This window comes from Urocampus carinirostris, chromosome 15, assembly GCF_059441175.1.
Source record: "Urocampus carinirostris isolate Australia breed hairy pipefish chromosome 15, RoL_Ucar_1.0, whole genome shotgun sequence".
NCBI lineage: Eukaryota > Metazoa > Chordata > Actinopteri > Syngnathiformes > Syngnathidae > Urocampus > Urocampus carinirostris.
Window position 1 is genome coordinate 31,894,297 of NC_142363.1, and position 17,827 is coordinate 31,912,123.

At 39.4% G+C, this 17,827-nt stretch overlaps 1 protein-coding gene across 1 annotated transcript in view; it reads left to right on the top strand.

Moving 5' to 3' along the window:
- exoc3l4 (exocyst complex component 3-like 4) overlaps positions 1-17,827 on the top strand; it is a 39,854-nt gene that overhangs the window by 1,378 nt on the left and 20,649 nt on the right. Inside the window, exons 2-6 of the mRNA XM_088354799.1 lie at positions 4,353-4,560; positions 8,920-9,171; positions 14,585-14,972; positions 17,202-17,438; positions 17,645-17,762. Of these exons, the coding sequence (XP_088210925.1) occupies positions 4,380-4,560; positions 8,920-9,171; positions 14,585-14,972; positions 17,202-17,438; positions 17,645-17,762 (1,176 nt within the window). The 5' untranslated portion in view covers positions 4,353-4,379. The remainder of the gene's footprint in view (positions 1-4,352; positions 4,561-8,919; positions 9,172-14,584; positions 14,973-17,201; positions 17,439-17,644; positions 17,763-17,827) is intronic.

Here is a 17,827-nt window from a genome sequence, read left to right on the forward strand (position 1 = left end):
AGGCAGCGGTCTGGCGTGTAAAGACAGGAAGCCAAAGATGGACGATATCGGACGGATAGAATAGAATCGAATCGAATATACCTTTATTGTCATTGTTACAAAATGGGTTAAAATATTGTGACAACAAAATTGGGCATGACACTCCAGGTTCACACATTCACAGTGAGGTAAACACATCAGGGTTCATGAATCATGATGATGATGGGGTCCATACCAGGCAGGACGGGACAGACAGGATAGATAACGAATCAGGATATCGAAAAAAAACAGGAGAAACTCGACGGGAACGAGAACTGGATAAAATAATAAGCAGGATGGAAACTAAACTGAAAACCGATACTAAACAGGACAAAATAAACGGGAACAATACCGGACAGGAAAATACCAACAGGGACAGGACCGAGTCGAAATCCACGTCTTGCGGGGCAGAGGTTCGTTGACGGGCTGACCAAGGAAGCGTGACAGCGCTGAGCTTATAATCGACAGTCAATGAGCCGCAGCTGGTGCCACACGGGCGGGGCCAATTGGGCGTCATGGCAACCATGACATAGACTAAAAACTAACAGTGCGGGAAATAAAATTACGCAAAAACTCGGGGAGAAGGTATTAAAACCTAAACAACTCCCTGATTTTTGTATTTTTTACAATCAATACGAATGAGTTGTCTGTCCCTGTGTGCCCTGCGATTGGCTGGCAACCAGTTCAGGGTGTCCCCTGCCCACTGCCCGATGATTGCTGGGATGGGCTCCAGCCCCCCGCGACCCTACTGAGGATAAGCGGTACGGCTAATGAGATGAGATGAGATGAAATAAAAATGTCAATACAGTTGCAAGTAGAAAAGAGTGCACTCCTGTTTTAGAGCCAGATTGAGGAACTAATGTTATGGTAGCAGCTAATTGCTCAGCCTTCCTCTTTAGTTTACTTTATATGATCTCTCTCAATCACAAACGCTTGATTGACTAATGTTATGATAAGAGCTAATATATCAGTCTCCATCTGAACGTGCTTCCCTAAAACAAGTCAACTACACTTTTTACGCCATCTCTTAATCTTGTGCTTTTCTACCATCCATCCGTCTATTATCTGCACCGCTTATCCTCAATAGGGTCGCGGGGGTGCTGGAGCCCATCCCAGCTATAATCGGGCAGTGGGCAGGGGACACCCTCAACTGGTTGCCAGCCAGTCGCAGGGCACACAGACACATACGATTCACACCTAGGGACAATGTTTGGACCGGCCAATTAACCTGACATGCATGTTTATAGAATGTGGGAGGGAACAGGAGTGCCCGGAGGGAGAACATGCAAACTCCACACTGGGGAGGCTGCGGTAGCTGATTCCTCACTTTTCTTGGAATCACTGAGGCCCCACGAGGTGATATCTTGCCTGGGGCTCCACTCCGATTGAGATTGACCGTCGTGTTTGGCTTCTTCCATTTTCTAATGATTGCTCCAACAGTGGACCTTTTTTCACCAAGCTGCTTGGCAATTGCTCCTTAGCCCTTTCTAGCCTTTCTGGATTTTTCTTTTTAGTTTATCTCTCACAATGGACATGCGCCTATGATGAAAATTTCAGACCCCTCCATGATTTCTAGGTGGGAGAAATACTTCAAGTACAAAAAAAAAAAAAAAAAAAAACTACAGTGATGGAATTTCAGTCATCATTTTAAAAACTTTAAAAGTAGTCAAGTACTACATGTAACAAATATAATTCCACCAAGCTTATCTTAAAATGACAAGAAAAACTATAGAAAATGGTTTTAGTACATGCATTAAACTGTTTTTAAAGGGACATTGTGTGATATTTAGTGCCTCCTAGTGGTAAAAACAAAGCATTGATTTGAAAACTAGGCAAAATACTTGAACTATCATACCAATGGTAATTATCTAAAAATAATAATCATAGATTTAGAAATGTATATTTTTATTACATAATGTAATCCCTACCTATGGGTCGCCTCCATATTTGTCTGGCATCTTGCTGCTACGCAGCAATCATTATCCTCCGCATTAGACATCAGTGCCCTTACGTCAACACATTTTATACACTGGGGCTTTAAAGGTTACTTTGAATGCATCGTATTCGGAGTGCAAGACTAGTTCTGCAAGTCTCCTGTCGCCATGGGGACGGGCGGCCATGTTGTGTGTAAATAAATAAGAAAAAAACTCTGGTTGACTTTAAAAACAGAAGTACTTTGATATCAATCCGACGTTGACTGCGTTCACCGATACCAGGTACGGAACCCTTTTTAAATTCGAATACGTACAATTTTGTTGAGCATAATAACAGCAGATTGTATAGCCCCATCTACTGGTGGGGAGGACTTCTTCTTTTGTACTGAAAATCAGTAACGAACATCATTAACGACCAGTGTTAGTCGGATTACTGAAAAACATATTTAGTTACAGTTACGAGTTGTAATCTTGGCTTGGATGCGAGTGCACAGTACACAGTAGGGATAATATCTAGGTGAGGAGAAATTCATCGCGCTACCATAACTGTATTTAGTAGGTAGTTATAAACATCATGAAAGATATACAGTAGGAGCATTTAACAATTAGAAGTAATTCAGCAAATACTAATGATACTTGATAATTTTATTTGATTAATAACACGTTAAAGTACTCGTTACAGAGAAAAGTACTAGCGTTCTTTTGTAAAGCGTTAGTATTGAACACTAAAACAAACATGCAAAATCGAAGTACTGTATGTTGAAGTATCATTCCTTGTCACTTGACTCGATTCTACCAATCTTATGTAACCGATAGCATAATTTGGTAATATTCTACGCACATACATATAATTTTTAACTGCGGGTTTAGCTTTTTCTCAGAGGATTTTGTCTTTCTTATATTTATTTTAAAGAGAAAGTGTGTATCATTTTACCACCGTATGAAGGAAGAAAAGGAGAGAGAGGCTCTGCTGCATCTGAGCATTAATAATCGACCTGTTGAATGAATAAGAAGAATACAAACTACGGAGACTCAAAGTGACCAAATGCACTATTATACTTCAGATTTTTCTGTTTAACCTTTTCGGGCTTTTTGGTACCTGCAGCAGCAAGACGGCAGACAATTATGTCAGCTCTCTTTAGGTGAGCTCTATGTAATATCAAATAAATGCTTATTTCTTGACCTACAAGTATTTAAAACAATGTATATATATTTATATGATGGCTCATGTACTTTTGTGTATTATTAAAATCAGCATTTTTTTTTGTTTTTTGAGTGATGCTTTTTGCCACTTAAGTGCTAAATAATACACACTGTCCCTTTAATAAAGACATCACCTTCCGGGTTTTCAATTATTGTTTTGCCGGACTATTGCGATTTAATGTCGTTTGTTTAAAGCCCCCGTGTGTAATATTTGACCACTAGATGGCACTGTTGTCTAATGCAAACTGAAAACCAGTGCCGAAAGCGCAGCGTAGCAGCAAAAGACGCCAGACAAACATGGCTATGGATTAGAGCAGGGGTGTCAAACTCATTTTAACTCAGGGGCCACACGATAGAACAAACATTCTGTCGGTGGCCGGACTAGTAGATTCAAGAGAAAGAAAAAGAGAGATAAAGAAATAAGAGAAAGAGGGAGGGAAAAGGAGAGAGGGTGGGGCAAAGAAAGAAAAAGAGAGAGAGGGAGAGAGCGTGAGAAACAAAAGAGATAAAAAGTCGTGAGAGAGGGGGAAAAGAAAGGGAGAGGAAGAAAGAAATCCAAAGAGAAATAGAAAGACGGAAGGAGAGAAAAGAGAAAAGAAAGCGCGGAGGGTAGGAAGAGAGAAAGAGAAAAGAGAGAAAAGGAAAAAAGGAAGTTGGAGGAAAAAGAAGTTAAAAAGACACAGAGAGAGAAAGAGACAAAGAGCAACGAAGGAAGAGAAAAAGAGAGACAGAGAGTGACAGAGAGTGGGAGAAAAGGGGTGGAAAAGAAAGAGAGAGAGAAAGCGAGAGAAAGAGAGAGAGAAACAAATACAAGTACAGTGTCTCTGTTCGAGGCACCTGTCTTTGGCAACATCAAGTTGACATATTTCAACCTGCAGCTTCTTTTTCTCTTGCGCTTCTCTGAGTGTTGTCCCGCGGGCCGGATTCAATCCCTCAGCCGGCCTGATCTGGCCCGCGGGCCACCTGTTTGACACCTGTGGATTAGACTATGTAAAAGTAATACAAATTTCTTGACCTATGATTTTTTTAAAATAAAAATTAACATTAATTTTATAGTTCATATGTTTTTTTTTACTGGGCCACTAGGAGGCTTTGAATACTACACACTGTCCCTTTAATAGTACTTGGGTGGTGTAGTGAGGTGTACTTTAGGATTCCAATTAAAATATTAAGAATGATTTTTCTGTCTTTTGGGAGGCCATCTTGGATGCCTTCACCCAAGTGATGGACCCGAGCCCACAACCGACCCGGAATGACGAAGACCCCATCAAAAAGACTTCGGGGGTCCTTCAGACCTTCCGGACCAGTATTCGACTGGCGGCTGAGAAAAGCCCACTTTTGCCAGGGTCCAGGGGGTCCAAGAACCAGTCGCCGTCCACCCCTGTCAGAGCCACGCATTCTCCTGGTGAGTCCGGAAAAAACTTCAAGGGGGCCAGACTAGTACATTAAAGAGAAAAAAAGGAAAGAAAGGAGGACAGAAAGAGAGGGAAAGAAAGAGTGAGAAAACGAGAAAGAGAGAGGGATAGAAAGGGAGAAAGAAAGAGAGAGAAAGAGAGAAAAAGAGTGAAAGATAAAGCAATAAAAAGATAAGGAAAAAGGAGAAAGGAAAAGAGAAAAAGACAGAAAAGGGGAGAAAAAGAGAAAGAAAGAAAGAGAGACATACATATTCAAGGAAAAAGAGAGAAGAGAGAAAAGGAAAGCAGCAGTAAGGGAGAGAAAGAGACAAAGAAATACATAAAGAAGGAGAAAGTGAAGAGGGAAAAAGGGTGGGTTAGAAATGGAAAGAGAAAGAAAGAGAGAAAAAAAAGAGAGAAGAGAAAAAGAGGGAAAGATAAAGCAATAAAAAGATAGGGAAAAGGGAGAAGGGAAAAGAGAAAAAGACAGAAAAGGGGAGAAAAAGAGAAAGAAAGAGAGACATACATATACAAGGAAAAAGAGAGAAGAGAAAAAAGGAAAGCAGCAGTAATGGAGAGAAAAGGGAGAGAAAGAGACAAAGAAATACATAAAGAAGGAGAAAGTGAAGAGGGGAAAAAGGGTGGGTTAGAAATGGAGCGTGAGAGAGAGAGGAAAAGAGACAAAAAGAGAAAGAGCTCAAGAGCAAAAGAGAAAAAAAAAAGTTAAAAATAGAAAGATAGCAATAGAGTCAAAGGGGTGAACGGGAAAGAGAGTGATCAAGAAAGACAGACGAGAAAAAGAGATCAGCAGAAATGGAGAGAAAAAAAGAGGAACAAAGAAAGACGTATACAAGGAGGAAGAGGGAAAAGGGAGAGTTAGAAATGGAAAGAGAGAAAGAGAGAGGAAAAAGAGAGAAAGAGCTCAAGACCAAAAGAGAGAAAAAAGAAAGTTAGAAAAAGAGAGATAGGATAAGAGTCAAAGGGGAAGAGCAGGAAAGAGAGTGATCAAGAAAGACAGACAAGAAAGAGAGAAAAAGAGAGCAGCAGAAATTGAGAGAAAAAAAAGAGAAACAGACAAAGAAAGACATATAAAGGGAGAAAGAGTGAAGAGGGAAAAAGTCTGTTAGAAAGAGAGAGATGGCAATAGTCAAAGAAGGAGAGCGGGAAAGAGAGTGATCAGGAAAGACAGACAAAAAAGAGAGGAAAAAAAATACAGCTCCAGCTTGTAGCTTGACTTTGTGTTTAAGTACGTTTTTGTGTATGTTTTTATGCTTCTTACATTATTACAGCACGTATGTTTCTGTGTTTACGTACGTTTTTGTCCGTGTTTACATACATTTCTCTGTGTATTTAAGTACCGTATTTTCCGCACTATAGGCCGCACCCGGTTATAGGGCGCACCCCGAAAAAATAGTTTTTGGTCCTATATTTGACATACATAAGGCGCACCGGATGATAAGGCGCTACAATGGGAACGTTGACAAAACAGCCAGATGGTTCAGTCCAACTGATTACCCCCTTAACATTCCCAAAGCTTGCAAAGAAGCAAATACGTGTCGTAGACACGTGCGGATGCGGTGTCCGTACGATGTCACTCAAATGCTTCATTTCAAATATCATTCGGAAGGTTAAAGTCTTGGGATTCAAGAAATGCCAACCATTCCATAGTTTCTATTTTCTTTTTCGCTCGCAACTTTACTGTGCATATGACAATAAACAGTTGGAATTGAGTTTAATTCACTCAACTCATCACAGCAACATCAAGATCGTTCTAAAACAAGATACCGGGAAAATATAAAGCCGCATAGCTCACCTAAGTTCTCACGTTCAATAATGATACGTAACCATGGTCTTCTTACAACTGTGAGTGTAGTAAATCCAGGAAAGTGAAATATTTACAAATACAGAATAGTAAAAAATGTTTTCTCTATGCCGTAGTTTAGCAAGCTTGCTATTCAGTCATCTTTTTCGGCCAATTGCAGGGTTTGTTTTGGCCCTCTAGCGTATCCAAGGCTCCAAATAACTTCAGCCAATAGCGATCGATGTAACGGATGATTGACACATCTTTTTCGGCCAATTGCAGGGTTTGTTTCGGCCCTCTAGCCAATCCGAGGCTCCGAATAACTTTAGCCAATAGTGATTGATTCAAATGATGATTGACACATTGGTTAGCCAATGAAACGCCGGTAAATAAATCCCAGCATACACCGCGGACTACTCCACGTTCGGGGGAAAATCGAGTCGGCGGCAGTTGCGTAAGTTGCGAGACCTTGCGAATTTAATATTGATCCATATATAAGGCGCACTGTATTATAAGGCGCATGGTCAGCTTTTGAAAAAAAATAAGACTTTTAGGTGCGCCTTATAGTGCGGAAAATACGGTACGTTTTTGAGTGTGTTAACTTGTGTTTTTATGTGTGTTTCCGTACGTTTTTATGCTAATTCTGTAAATTTCTTTGCCTGTTTACGTACGTTTTTGTGCGTGTTCATTTACTTTTCAGTGTATATTCGCACACTTTGTGTTCACGTTTTTTCGTGCATCTTCACGTACGATTTCATCTGTTTGTATACATTTCTGTGCGTATTTACGTACGTTTTTGGGTGTGTTTACTTACGTTTTTGTGTGTTTCGTATGTTTTTGTACTGATTCCGTACGTTTTGTGCGCGTTTATGTACGTTTTGTGCCTTTTTATATACTTTTCAGTGTGTATTTACGTAAATTGTATGTGTTTCCTGCGTTTAGGTACGTTTTTGTCCTTCCTTATACAGGGAGTGCAGAATTATTAGGCAAATGAGTATTTTGACCACATCATCCTCTTTATGCATGTTGTCTTACTCCAAGCTGTATAGGCTCGAAAGCCTACTACCAATTAAGCATATCAGGTGATGTGCATCTCTGTAATGAGAAGCGGTGTGGTCTAATGACATCAACACCCTATATCAGGTGTGCATAATTATTAGGCAACTTCCTTTCCTTTGGCAAAATGGGTCAGAAGAGGGACTTGACAGGCTCTGAAAAGTCAAAAATAGTGAGATATCTTGCAGAGGGATGCAGCACTCTTAAAATTGCCAAGCTTCTGAAGCGTGATCATCGAACAATCAAGCTTTACATTCAAAATAGTCAACAGGGTCGCAAGAAGCGTGTAGAAAAACCAAGGCGCAAAATAACTGCCCGTGAACTGAGAAAAGTCAAGCGTACAGCTGCCAAGATGCCACTTGCCACCAGTTTTGCCATATTTCAGAGCTGCAACATCACTGGAGTGCCCAAAAGCACAAGGTGTGCAATACTCAGAGACATGGCCAAGGTAAGAAAGGCTGAAAAACGACCACCACTGAACAAGACACACAAGCTGAAACGTCAAGACTGGGCCAAGAAAAATCTCAAGATGGATTTTTCTAAGGTTTTATGGACTGATGAAATGAGAGTGAGTCTTGATGGGCCAGATGGATGGGCCCGTGGCTGGATCGGTAAAGGGCAGAGAGCTCCAGTCCGCCTCAGACGCCAGCAAGGTGGAGGTGGGGTACTGGTATGGCGTGCCAGCTTCACCACCTCTTTGTCGAAGGGCATCGCGATGTTTGTCCTTGTGCGTCTGGCCTTCTACCGTCAGCACTCACAGGAATTCTGTTATCAAAATACGTCTGATGCATGCTAACCTTCTATAATGTACCCTAATGAGAAACAGTCAGTGAATCTCTCTGCTGCATCAAACTGAGTGCATGTACTTACTTTGTAGTTAATTTGATAATATCCTTTATCTTCAAATGTATAAAATCTTTCAACATGTATGATTAAGTAATATTTAATTTTTCCTTTAAATTTATATTTTATTCACCTTTTATGTGACTTGAGCTGCTACAGTGGAGTAGTGGGTGGATGCAAAAAAGGGAGAATTAAAGATGAAACTGATTCAGGTGGATTGTCATGCACTTAAAATATTTCCTTGCTTTAATCGCCTCCTTATATTTAATCATAGTCCGAGAGTCGACTGTTACGGCTGTATTCTTTAGAGAGGGCAACGATATGTGTGCCTTCTTCGTATTTCTTGACAATCGCAAGCTTCGTTTCCTTGGTTATGTTATTGACTCTCCCTTAAGCATCACTTCAAGTCTTGAGACCCATATCTGATACATATAGTCGAAAGAATACAAAGCACTCAAGATTTTGAACTGATTGACAAAAAGGCATTGTGGGAGGGAGTTCAGCAAATAGCATTAGGGATTTTCACAACGCCGTGATGCAAACTCATAGCAGACACAAATTTATATGACATTAAATAATTGTATACAGGCAACTTAGAGACATTACTCGTCATAGGCACAAAAAAAACACCCCAAGTGTATATAAATTTCCCTTTTTCCTTCTTTCTCAGAACCCAACATGGCGCGACTGGATTCTCTCCTAAAAAAGGGAGCGTCTATTCGTCGCAGGCTAAGATTCAGCTCCAGGAAAGACAAACGACAGGACGCCTTCCTCGCCGTCCGGGAGGAGGGCGTGGCCAACGGGGAAGCCCAGAATGAGGGCGAAGAAGTACAAGATGAAAACGAAGAGGAAGAGGAAGAAGCGTACGAGGAGATGGACGAGACATACACTCTGCCCGAATTACCGCACCTTCCTCTCTCAGGTGGGATTCGGGGAATCACTGGGGTGTTGCGTTCAAGGGACCCTCGGAAATATCATACGTAACGCAGCACAGAGCTAGCATTCCATTCTTATGTCTTTCACTCAGTAGTCCTTTAATTATTAGCATGCATTTCCTCTTTTACATTTATTGTATTATGCTTTATCATTCAGACTACACTAGGAACCTACCCTACATGTTATAATCAGTTACTTTCAAAAAAAAGTCATTAGCTATAGTTACTCACTACTTTTTCCAAAAAGTAACTGAGTTGGTAACTGAGTTACTCTGTAGTAAGAGAAACTAGTTACCAGGGAAAGTAACTCTTTCTGTTACTTTGAAAAGAAGTTGTATGTCAAAGAATTTGAGTTTTTCTGAGCAGTATTCGAGTCTGTTCACGGGAGTAGATAGAGCAAAAGAAGGTCAAAAGACACAGAGAAAGGAAGAGAGAGAGACACAGAGTGAGAGAAAAGGGGAGAAGAGAGAGAGAGAGAAATAAATCCAAAGATAAATTGAAAGAGAGAAAAAGAGGAGGAGAGAAAATAGAGAACAAGAGAAGGGTAGAAAGAGGAGAAAAGCAAGAGAGAGAGAGAGACAGAGAGGGAAAAGGAAGAGAGCAAGAGAAGGTAAAAAGACACAGAAAGAGACAAAGAGGAACAACGGAAGAGAAAAAAGACAGAGTGAAAGAGAGAGAGAGACAGAGTGAAAGAGAGAGAGACAGAGTGAAAGAGAGAAAGAAAGAAATTCAAAGAGAAAATGAAAGAGAGAAAGAGAGGAGAGAAATAGAGAAGGGTAGAAAGAGAGAAGGGGAAAGCGAGAGAGAGAGAGGAAGAGAGGGCAAAAGAAGGTAAAAAGACACAAAGAGAGAAAGAGACAAAGAGGAACACACAGGGAGGGAGAGAGAGAGAGAGGAGAGAGAGAGAGACAAAGAAAGAAAGAGAGAGACAGAGAAAAAGAGAGAGAGAAGGTAAAAAGACACAGAAAGAGACAAAGAGAAACAACAAAAAAGAAAAGAGAGACAGAGTGAGAGAAAGAAAGAAATTCAAAGAGAAAATGAAAGAGAGAAAGAGAGGAGAGAAATAGAGAAGGGTAGAAAGAGAGAAGGGGAAAGCGAGAGAGAGAGAGGAAGAGAGGGCAAAAGAAGGTAAAAAGACACAAAGAGAGAAAGAGACAAAGAGGAACACACAGAGTGAGAGAGAGAAGGGTAGGGCACCAAAAGAAATTTAGGGTCGTGGAAAAAAACTAAAAGTGTTAAAAGTGTTAATAATATAGTTGAACAATACAGAAAGAGCATAAACCATATCTCCAGTCTCCTTGTGCCCCCCCTCCCCTCAAAGTGGTATGTTCGATTATGCAACAAGAGTTTAGAATGGAGAAAAAAAAACTAAAAAAGAAAGGAGATGAATCCCATGCGTCACACCCATTTAGCGCAGTTTTAAAGGGCGCGCTTCCTTGGTTCGAATGACTTTTTTCTCGGCTCATCTGGCGCACTGGCCTATTTAATGCATAAAAATTGTTTACCGTATTTCTCTCAGTTTTTCACACAAACTCCCACAAAAAACCTGTCCCGGAATTTGGCTCCGCCCCTTCCGCGATTCCCCGTTTGTTCTGCGTGTTTTGAAAACATTCCTGGAGATGGCTATCACCAAAAAGTGCTGCTGATGTCTTTACGGTTCAGGTTGAACTCCCCTGGGAATTTTCGCTTTTTAACAACTTGCATAAACATGCTCGCTAGCTATCTTAGCTCACGCTATTTTTCGGGAAAATGATACCCCCGGTTCGGGAGGACCCTTTGGCATCAATTATGATACTACTCCCCCAATGCTATCAAATAAATTCACGGAAAATTCGTTAAACGCTATTAAATTGAATTCAAATCTGATTAATGATTCATAGTTTAGAATTATTATATATTTTTTTCAAATAATGTCGATTAAATTACCTCATCGGACTTATTCCTAATCACACTGCTAATCCAGTTTTAAGTGTTCCACCTACAGTTCAACCCTACCAATCCAAATCAATTCAGATCGATGAGTCTGAATGTTTTTTTTTACTGTCGTGAAAAAAGAGTCACATCTGTTTCTGCCTTAATTCCTGTCACTTTTTTTTATCTTTTTTGTTTTGGCCTTCAATCAATGACCAAATCTGATTTATTTATTTGTGTATTTATTTATTTATTTTATAATTTTGGCCTTCAATCAATGATCAAATCTCACTCAGATGTATTTGTTTATTTATTTGTGTATTTATTTATTTCATAATTTTGGCCTTCAATCAATGACCAAATCTCACTCAGATTTATTTATTTATTCATTTTTCTGTGTATTTCTTTATTTATTAATTTATGTATTTATTTATTTAGTTATTTTATAATTTTGGCCTTCAATCAATGATCAATCTCACTCAGATTTTTTTGTTTATTTGTTTGTTTATTTGTTTTATAATTTCGGCCTTCAATCAATGACCAAATCTCACTAAGATGTATCTATTTATTAGTTAGTTAGTTAGTTTGTTTTTTTGTTTGTTTAGTTATTTTATAATGTTGGCCTTCAATCAATGACCAAACCTCACTCAGATTTGTTTATTTATTTGTTTGTTTATTTGTTTGTTTGTTTATTTATTCAATTATGTATTTATTCATGTATTTATTTATTTGTTTGTTTTATAGTTTTCGCCTTCAATCAATGACCAAATCTCACTCAGATTTATTTATGTATTTATTTATTTTTGTATTTTTTTATCTATGTATTTTATTTTTTTTCTATTTATTTGTTTGTTTTATAATTTTGGTATTCAATCAATGACCAAATCTCACTCAGATTTATTTATTTATTCATTTTTCTGTGTATTTGTTTATTTATTAATTTGTGTATTTATTTATTTAGTTATTTTATAATTTTGGCCTTCAATCAATGATCAATCTCACACAGATTTATTTGTTTATTTATTTTTTTTATTTGTTTTATAATTTCGGCCTTCAGTCAATGACCAAATCTCACTCAGATTTATCAATTTTTTAGTTTGTTTGTTTGTTTACTTATTTAATTATGTATTTATTCATGTATTTATTTATTTGTTTGTTTTATAGTTTTGGCCAATGACCAAATCTCACTCAGATTGATTTATTTATGTATTTATTTATGTATTTATTTATTTATTTGTGTATTTATTTATCTATGTGTTTATTTATTTGTTTTTCTATTTATTTATTTGTTTTATAATTTTGGTATTCAATCAAAGACCAAATCTCACTCAGATTTATTTATATATTTATTTGTTTGTTTTATAATTTTGACCTTCAGTCAATGTCCAAATCTGACTCAGATGTATTTATTTATTTATCTATGTATTCATTTATTTTATAAATGTCAATTTCCAAATCTGACTTAGATCCAGATCAAAGATTTGCCCTGAAAATGACGTAGAATTTTATTACATCCCATAATTCGGATCCAGTCTGATAGGAACATTTCAAAGCAATATAAATATTACTAATCAATCATTAAATTGCAATTAAAACTCGACTGATATTTATCAGATCCCCGATTTCGAATTGAATCCAGATTAAAATTTCGGTTCCACAGAATAAGAATAATGTAGACACAAAAGGTCTATTAAGTAAATGTGCATCGTATAAAATTATCAAATCTGGATCAGATTCAAATTGAAAACGTGGAAGCAATGTGAATGCTAAAATCGTTTTTTTTTTTTTTTTGCATCAATTAATTTCACTTGGTTGGATTACCAAATCTGAATTGGATCCAGATTTAAAATTTGGCCCGACAGCAAAATATCATAATGCACACACACAGATTTATTCTGTCCATGGTGGAGCTTATAAAATGACCAAATCTGGTTTTGATTTGAATTAAACTTATTCATTGGCATAAGGAACACATTTTAGCTTTGAATTCATTTCATCTGGTTCAAATCTGAATCACAATTGGATTTTATGGAGTAGCAGCGGGACACTAAACCTTTAGTACAGGGGTGTCAAACTCATTTTAACTCGGGGGGCCGGACTAGTAGATTAAAGAGAAAGAAAAAGAGAGATCAAGAAACAAGAGAAAGAGGGAGTGATAAGGAAAGAAGGTGGGACAAAGAAAGAGAGAAAGAGGGAGAGAGGGTGAGAAAGAAAAGAGATAAAAAGAGAAGTCGTGAGAGAGGGGTAAAGAAAGGGAGAGGAAGAAAGAAATCCAAATTGAAATAGAAAGAGAGAAGGAGAGAAAAGAGAAAAGAAAGCGCGAAGGGTAGGAAGAGAGAAAGAGAAAAGAGAGAAAAGGAAAAAAGGAAGTTAGAGCAAAAGGAGTTAAAAAGGCGCAGAGAGAGGAAGAGACAAAGAGCAACAAAGGAAGAGAAAAAGAGAGACATAGAGAGTGAAAGAAGAGACAGAGACAGAGTGGGTGAAAAGGGGTGGGAGCGAGAGAGAGAGAGAGAAAAGGGTAGAAAGAGAGAAGGGAAAAGCAAGAGAGAGAGACAAAGAGGAACAAAGAAGGAGAAAAAAAGACGAAGTAAAAGAGAGAGAGAGAAAAGAGGGGAGAAACAGAGAAGGGTAGAGAGAGAGAGAAGGGAAAAGCAAGAGAGAGACAAAAAGAAAAGAGAGGGAATATGAAAAAAGGAAGAGGGGGGAAAAGAAGGTAAAAAGAGAGAAAGAGACAAAGAGGAACAAAGAAAGAGAAAAAAGAGACACAGAGAGTGAAAGAAGAGACAGAGAGTGGGAGAAAAGGGGTGGGAGAGAGAGAGAGAGAGAGCGAGAGAGAGAGAGAGAGAAGGAGAGAAGGGTAGAAAGAGAGAAAGGAAAAGCAAGAGAGAGAGACAAAGAGAGGGAAAAGGAAAAAAAGGAAGCGAGAGAAAAAGAAGGTAAAAAGACACAGAGAAAGAGACAAAGAGGAACAAAGTAGGAGAAAAAAAGACGGAGTAAAAAAGAGAGAGAGAAAGAGAGTGAGAGAAACAAATTCAAAGAGAAATTGAAAGAGAAAGAGGAGAGAAAAGAGGGGAGAAACATAGAAGGGTAGAAAGAGAGAAGGGAAAAGCAAGAGAGAGACAAAGAGAGAAAAGAGAGGGAATATGAAAAAAGCAAGAGGGGGCAAAAGAAGGTAAAAAGAGAGAAAGAGACAAAGAGGAACAAAGAAAGAGACACAGAGAGTGAAAGAAGAGACAGAGACAGAGAGTGGGAGAAAAGGGGTTGGAGAGAGAGAGAGAGAGAGAGAGAGAGAAATACAAGTACAGTGTTTTTGTTCGAGGCACCTTTCTTTGGCAACATCAAGTTGACATATTTTAACCTGCAGCTTGTTTTTCTCTTGCGCTACTCTGAGTGTTGGTCCGCGGGCCAGATCAGGCCCGCGGACCGCCTGTTTGACACCTGTGCTTTCGTACATTGGAGAAGGTAACCGGACCCCTTTTTTCTCTGCAGTGATGCAGATCAGTAAGCTCATCGAGATGGAAGTCCTGGAGGAGGCGCATCTCCACCTTCTGGCTCTGCGGGCAGAGTTCCAGGTGGAACATCTCCATCTGGCTCAGGAAGACTCTCCCGTGGAGCTGGCCAAGAAGGAGAAAGACTTGAACCTCCTCTACAATGACCTCCGGCAGAAAATCTCCTCCATCGTGCGCACCTCCATCTCCTTACCCGCCAGGAACAAAGACCTCCTGGTCCACGTGGCCCGCATCATCCAGGAGGAGGACAAGCGGGCCCAAGAACCCGGCGGCCTCCAGGGGAGCTGGATGGACGCCTGGAAGGAGGCTGTGGACCAAAGCGCCGTGGACAAAGTGGAAGGTGTCCACTTGGAGCCGACTAACCAAAGGTGGGTACGCTAATGTTAGCTTACGTGGTAACTTCTCGCCATTATGCCAGCGATCAGGGGTATACTATATACCCGTATACGTTTTTTTTAAGCATTTTTGAATGGAAGCCGCTACTTCGCGGATTTTCAATTTTCGCGGGTGGTCTCGGTCCCCATTAACCGCGATAACCCAGGGATTACTGTATTTTGTCTAGTTCTGTTGATAACGGGACTCTGACGGAGGACGGCAGGCATTGTTTTGAGAAACGCTCTTCGTTGTTTTGGGGAACCACAGTCATCGGGACGCTCGTCTCTGAGATTGTGAAGCTCACGTTGGACTTCATTGGCACGCCCATGGGAGGAGCCGGCACACCATCTTGCGGAAAGACAAGGGCCGAGAGGAGAAGCGAGAGGACTTGAAGAGAGGGTTTCCCAGAGACTCCAACGACACTAATTTGGCCGTATTCGATGGAGTTCACTCAGTTCAATTGTTAATTAAATTAAATCTGCCCCCGTGTAAAAATGTCGGCTTTCCTGTTCATTTTTCCCCCAAGAAACGAGCGCGCATAAATTGTCGGGTGAATGTAGGTTGTGTTTGGTTAATGGAGTCAGATAACTCATTCGAACAATTTGGTAAACGATACATTTTAATATTTAATTCCCCAAAATCAACATCTGCTTTCGTAGGATCTCTAACGCCGCCTGGCAGCCAAATTTGGTACTGAAGCTACCGACCACCCTAGCACTCCAAGCAGCCAAATCCAATCTTCTATCGTAACCACCTTGATTGATGCAATCGTTTCTTATGCACACGTTTTGACAAACCGCGGCCCGGCATTGCTGGGACATTTTTGCTTGTTGTTGTTATTTTGCTTAATATTTGTTGCAAAAATCTTTCCAATTTTTTACCGATTTGCAAAGTACTGAAATGATATATCCTAATAATCTATATTTCTATGTCTATGTGTAGCAGCTTCAGCGACAGACTGCTGTCACAGTTTTGTTCCACGGACAGTCTGAGGAGATAATTTCTTCCTCATGTCATGAGGCTCTTTAACTCCACCCGGGGGAGTAGAAGCCCACATTAAACCCCCACATTTGCATATTACCCTATTTTTATTGCAGTGTGTATTTTCCGTAGCACTATTTAAATACTCTATATCAACACGTTATATTGGGTATTTCTGGATTCCATTTCTTTTATTTTATTATTATTTTATTTTTCAACACAAGGATACTGCTGGAAATGTGAATTTCCCTACGGGGACGAATAAAGTATCTATCTATCTATCTCTATATCTATATCTCTATATCTATATGTATATCTTTATCTATCTATATTGCTATATCTCTATCTATCTATACCTCTATATCTCTATCTATCTCTATCTATCTATCTCTATATTTATATCTCTATATTTATATCTGTATATCTCTCTATATATCTATATCTCTGTCTATATCTATCTATCTATCTCTATATCTACATACCAGCTCAGTAGCCTAGATGGTAAGGCGCCAGCTTTGAGACTGGGAGGTCGGTGGTTCGCGCCCCGGCCGAGTCATTCCTAAGACTTAAAAAGTGGTCGGCGGCGCCCTCTGTTGGCTGCGGCTGCATCGGCTCGCTACAACGGGTCAGGTGCAATCGACATTTCGTTCTGTGTACATTGTTACACAGAATGACAATACAAGAAAATTATTATATTATTATTATATCTACATATCTATCTCTTTATCTACATATCTATATCTATCTATCTCTGTATCTATATCTATCTATATCTCTTTATATATATCTATATCTCTATCTATCTATACCTCTATATCTCTATCTATCTCTATCTATCTATCTCTATATTTATATCTCTATATTTATATCTGTATATCTCTCTATATATCTATATCTCTGTCTCTATCTATCTCTATATCTACATATCTATATCTATCTCTTTATCTACATATCTATATCTATCTATCTATATCTCTTTATATATATCTATATCTCTATCTATCTCTATATCTCTATCTATCTATACCTCTATATCTATATCTCTATATATCTATATCTCTATATCTACATATCAACATATCTATATCGATCTCTATACCTATAACTCTATATCTCTCTATATATCTATATCTCTATATCTACATATCAACATATCTATATCGATCTCTATATCTACATATCTATATCTATCTATCTCTATACGTATCTACATACCTACATATCTATCTATCTCTATCTAGTAATGCCTCGTGGCTGGCAGTCCACCTGGGCCTCTTGGGCAAGGCATTGGTTGAAGACTTGGAGAAGGTGAAGCAGGAACTGCGCTGGTCCTACCCACCCAGCTTCAGGGTCTTCGCCACCTACCTGGGCAGCTACCACGGCGCCGTCAAGCGCCACTTGCGCACGCTAGAAACTCGCACCACGCAGCTCAAGGATCTCTACGCCCTTTTGGACTGGATCGTCCACCGTTACCGCAGGTCAGTGAACGCAACCGCGGCAATAAAAAGGCAGACTGATAAAATTCTGGGAGAGGGTTGATGTCAGAAGGTAGGAAAGTGGGGAAGGTTTTTGAAGGAGCTTGATTCGACTACATTGAGGGGGGGAACTGGTTCCTCTTCTGTTTCTTCTCAACGTCTACTTGCGTTCTCCTGATTCCGACGATGTGTTTCTCAAATGCCGACAGTGAGAAGATCATGGGAAGCCTGTCCCTCAAATCTGATGTGAGTCTTGTTGGCATCGACCTGCACCCGGATGAAGACTTCCTGGTCGGCCTCAGGGAGAAGTTCTGCAGGACTGTCAAGGTAACAAGTGCAGGAACCTGCTTCGTTTGTTAAGTGAAGTCAAATCATGTTTAATCACAAGAAGT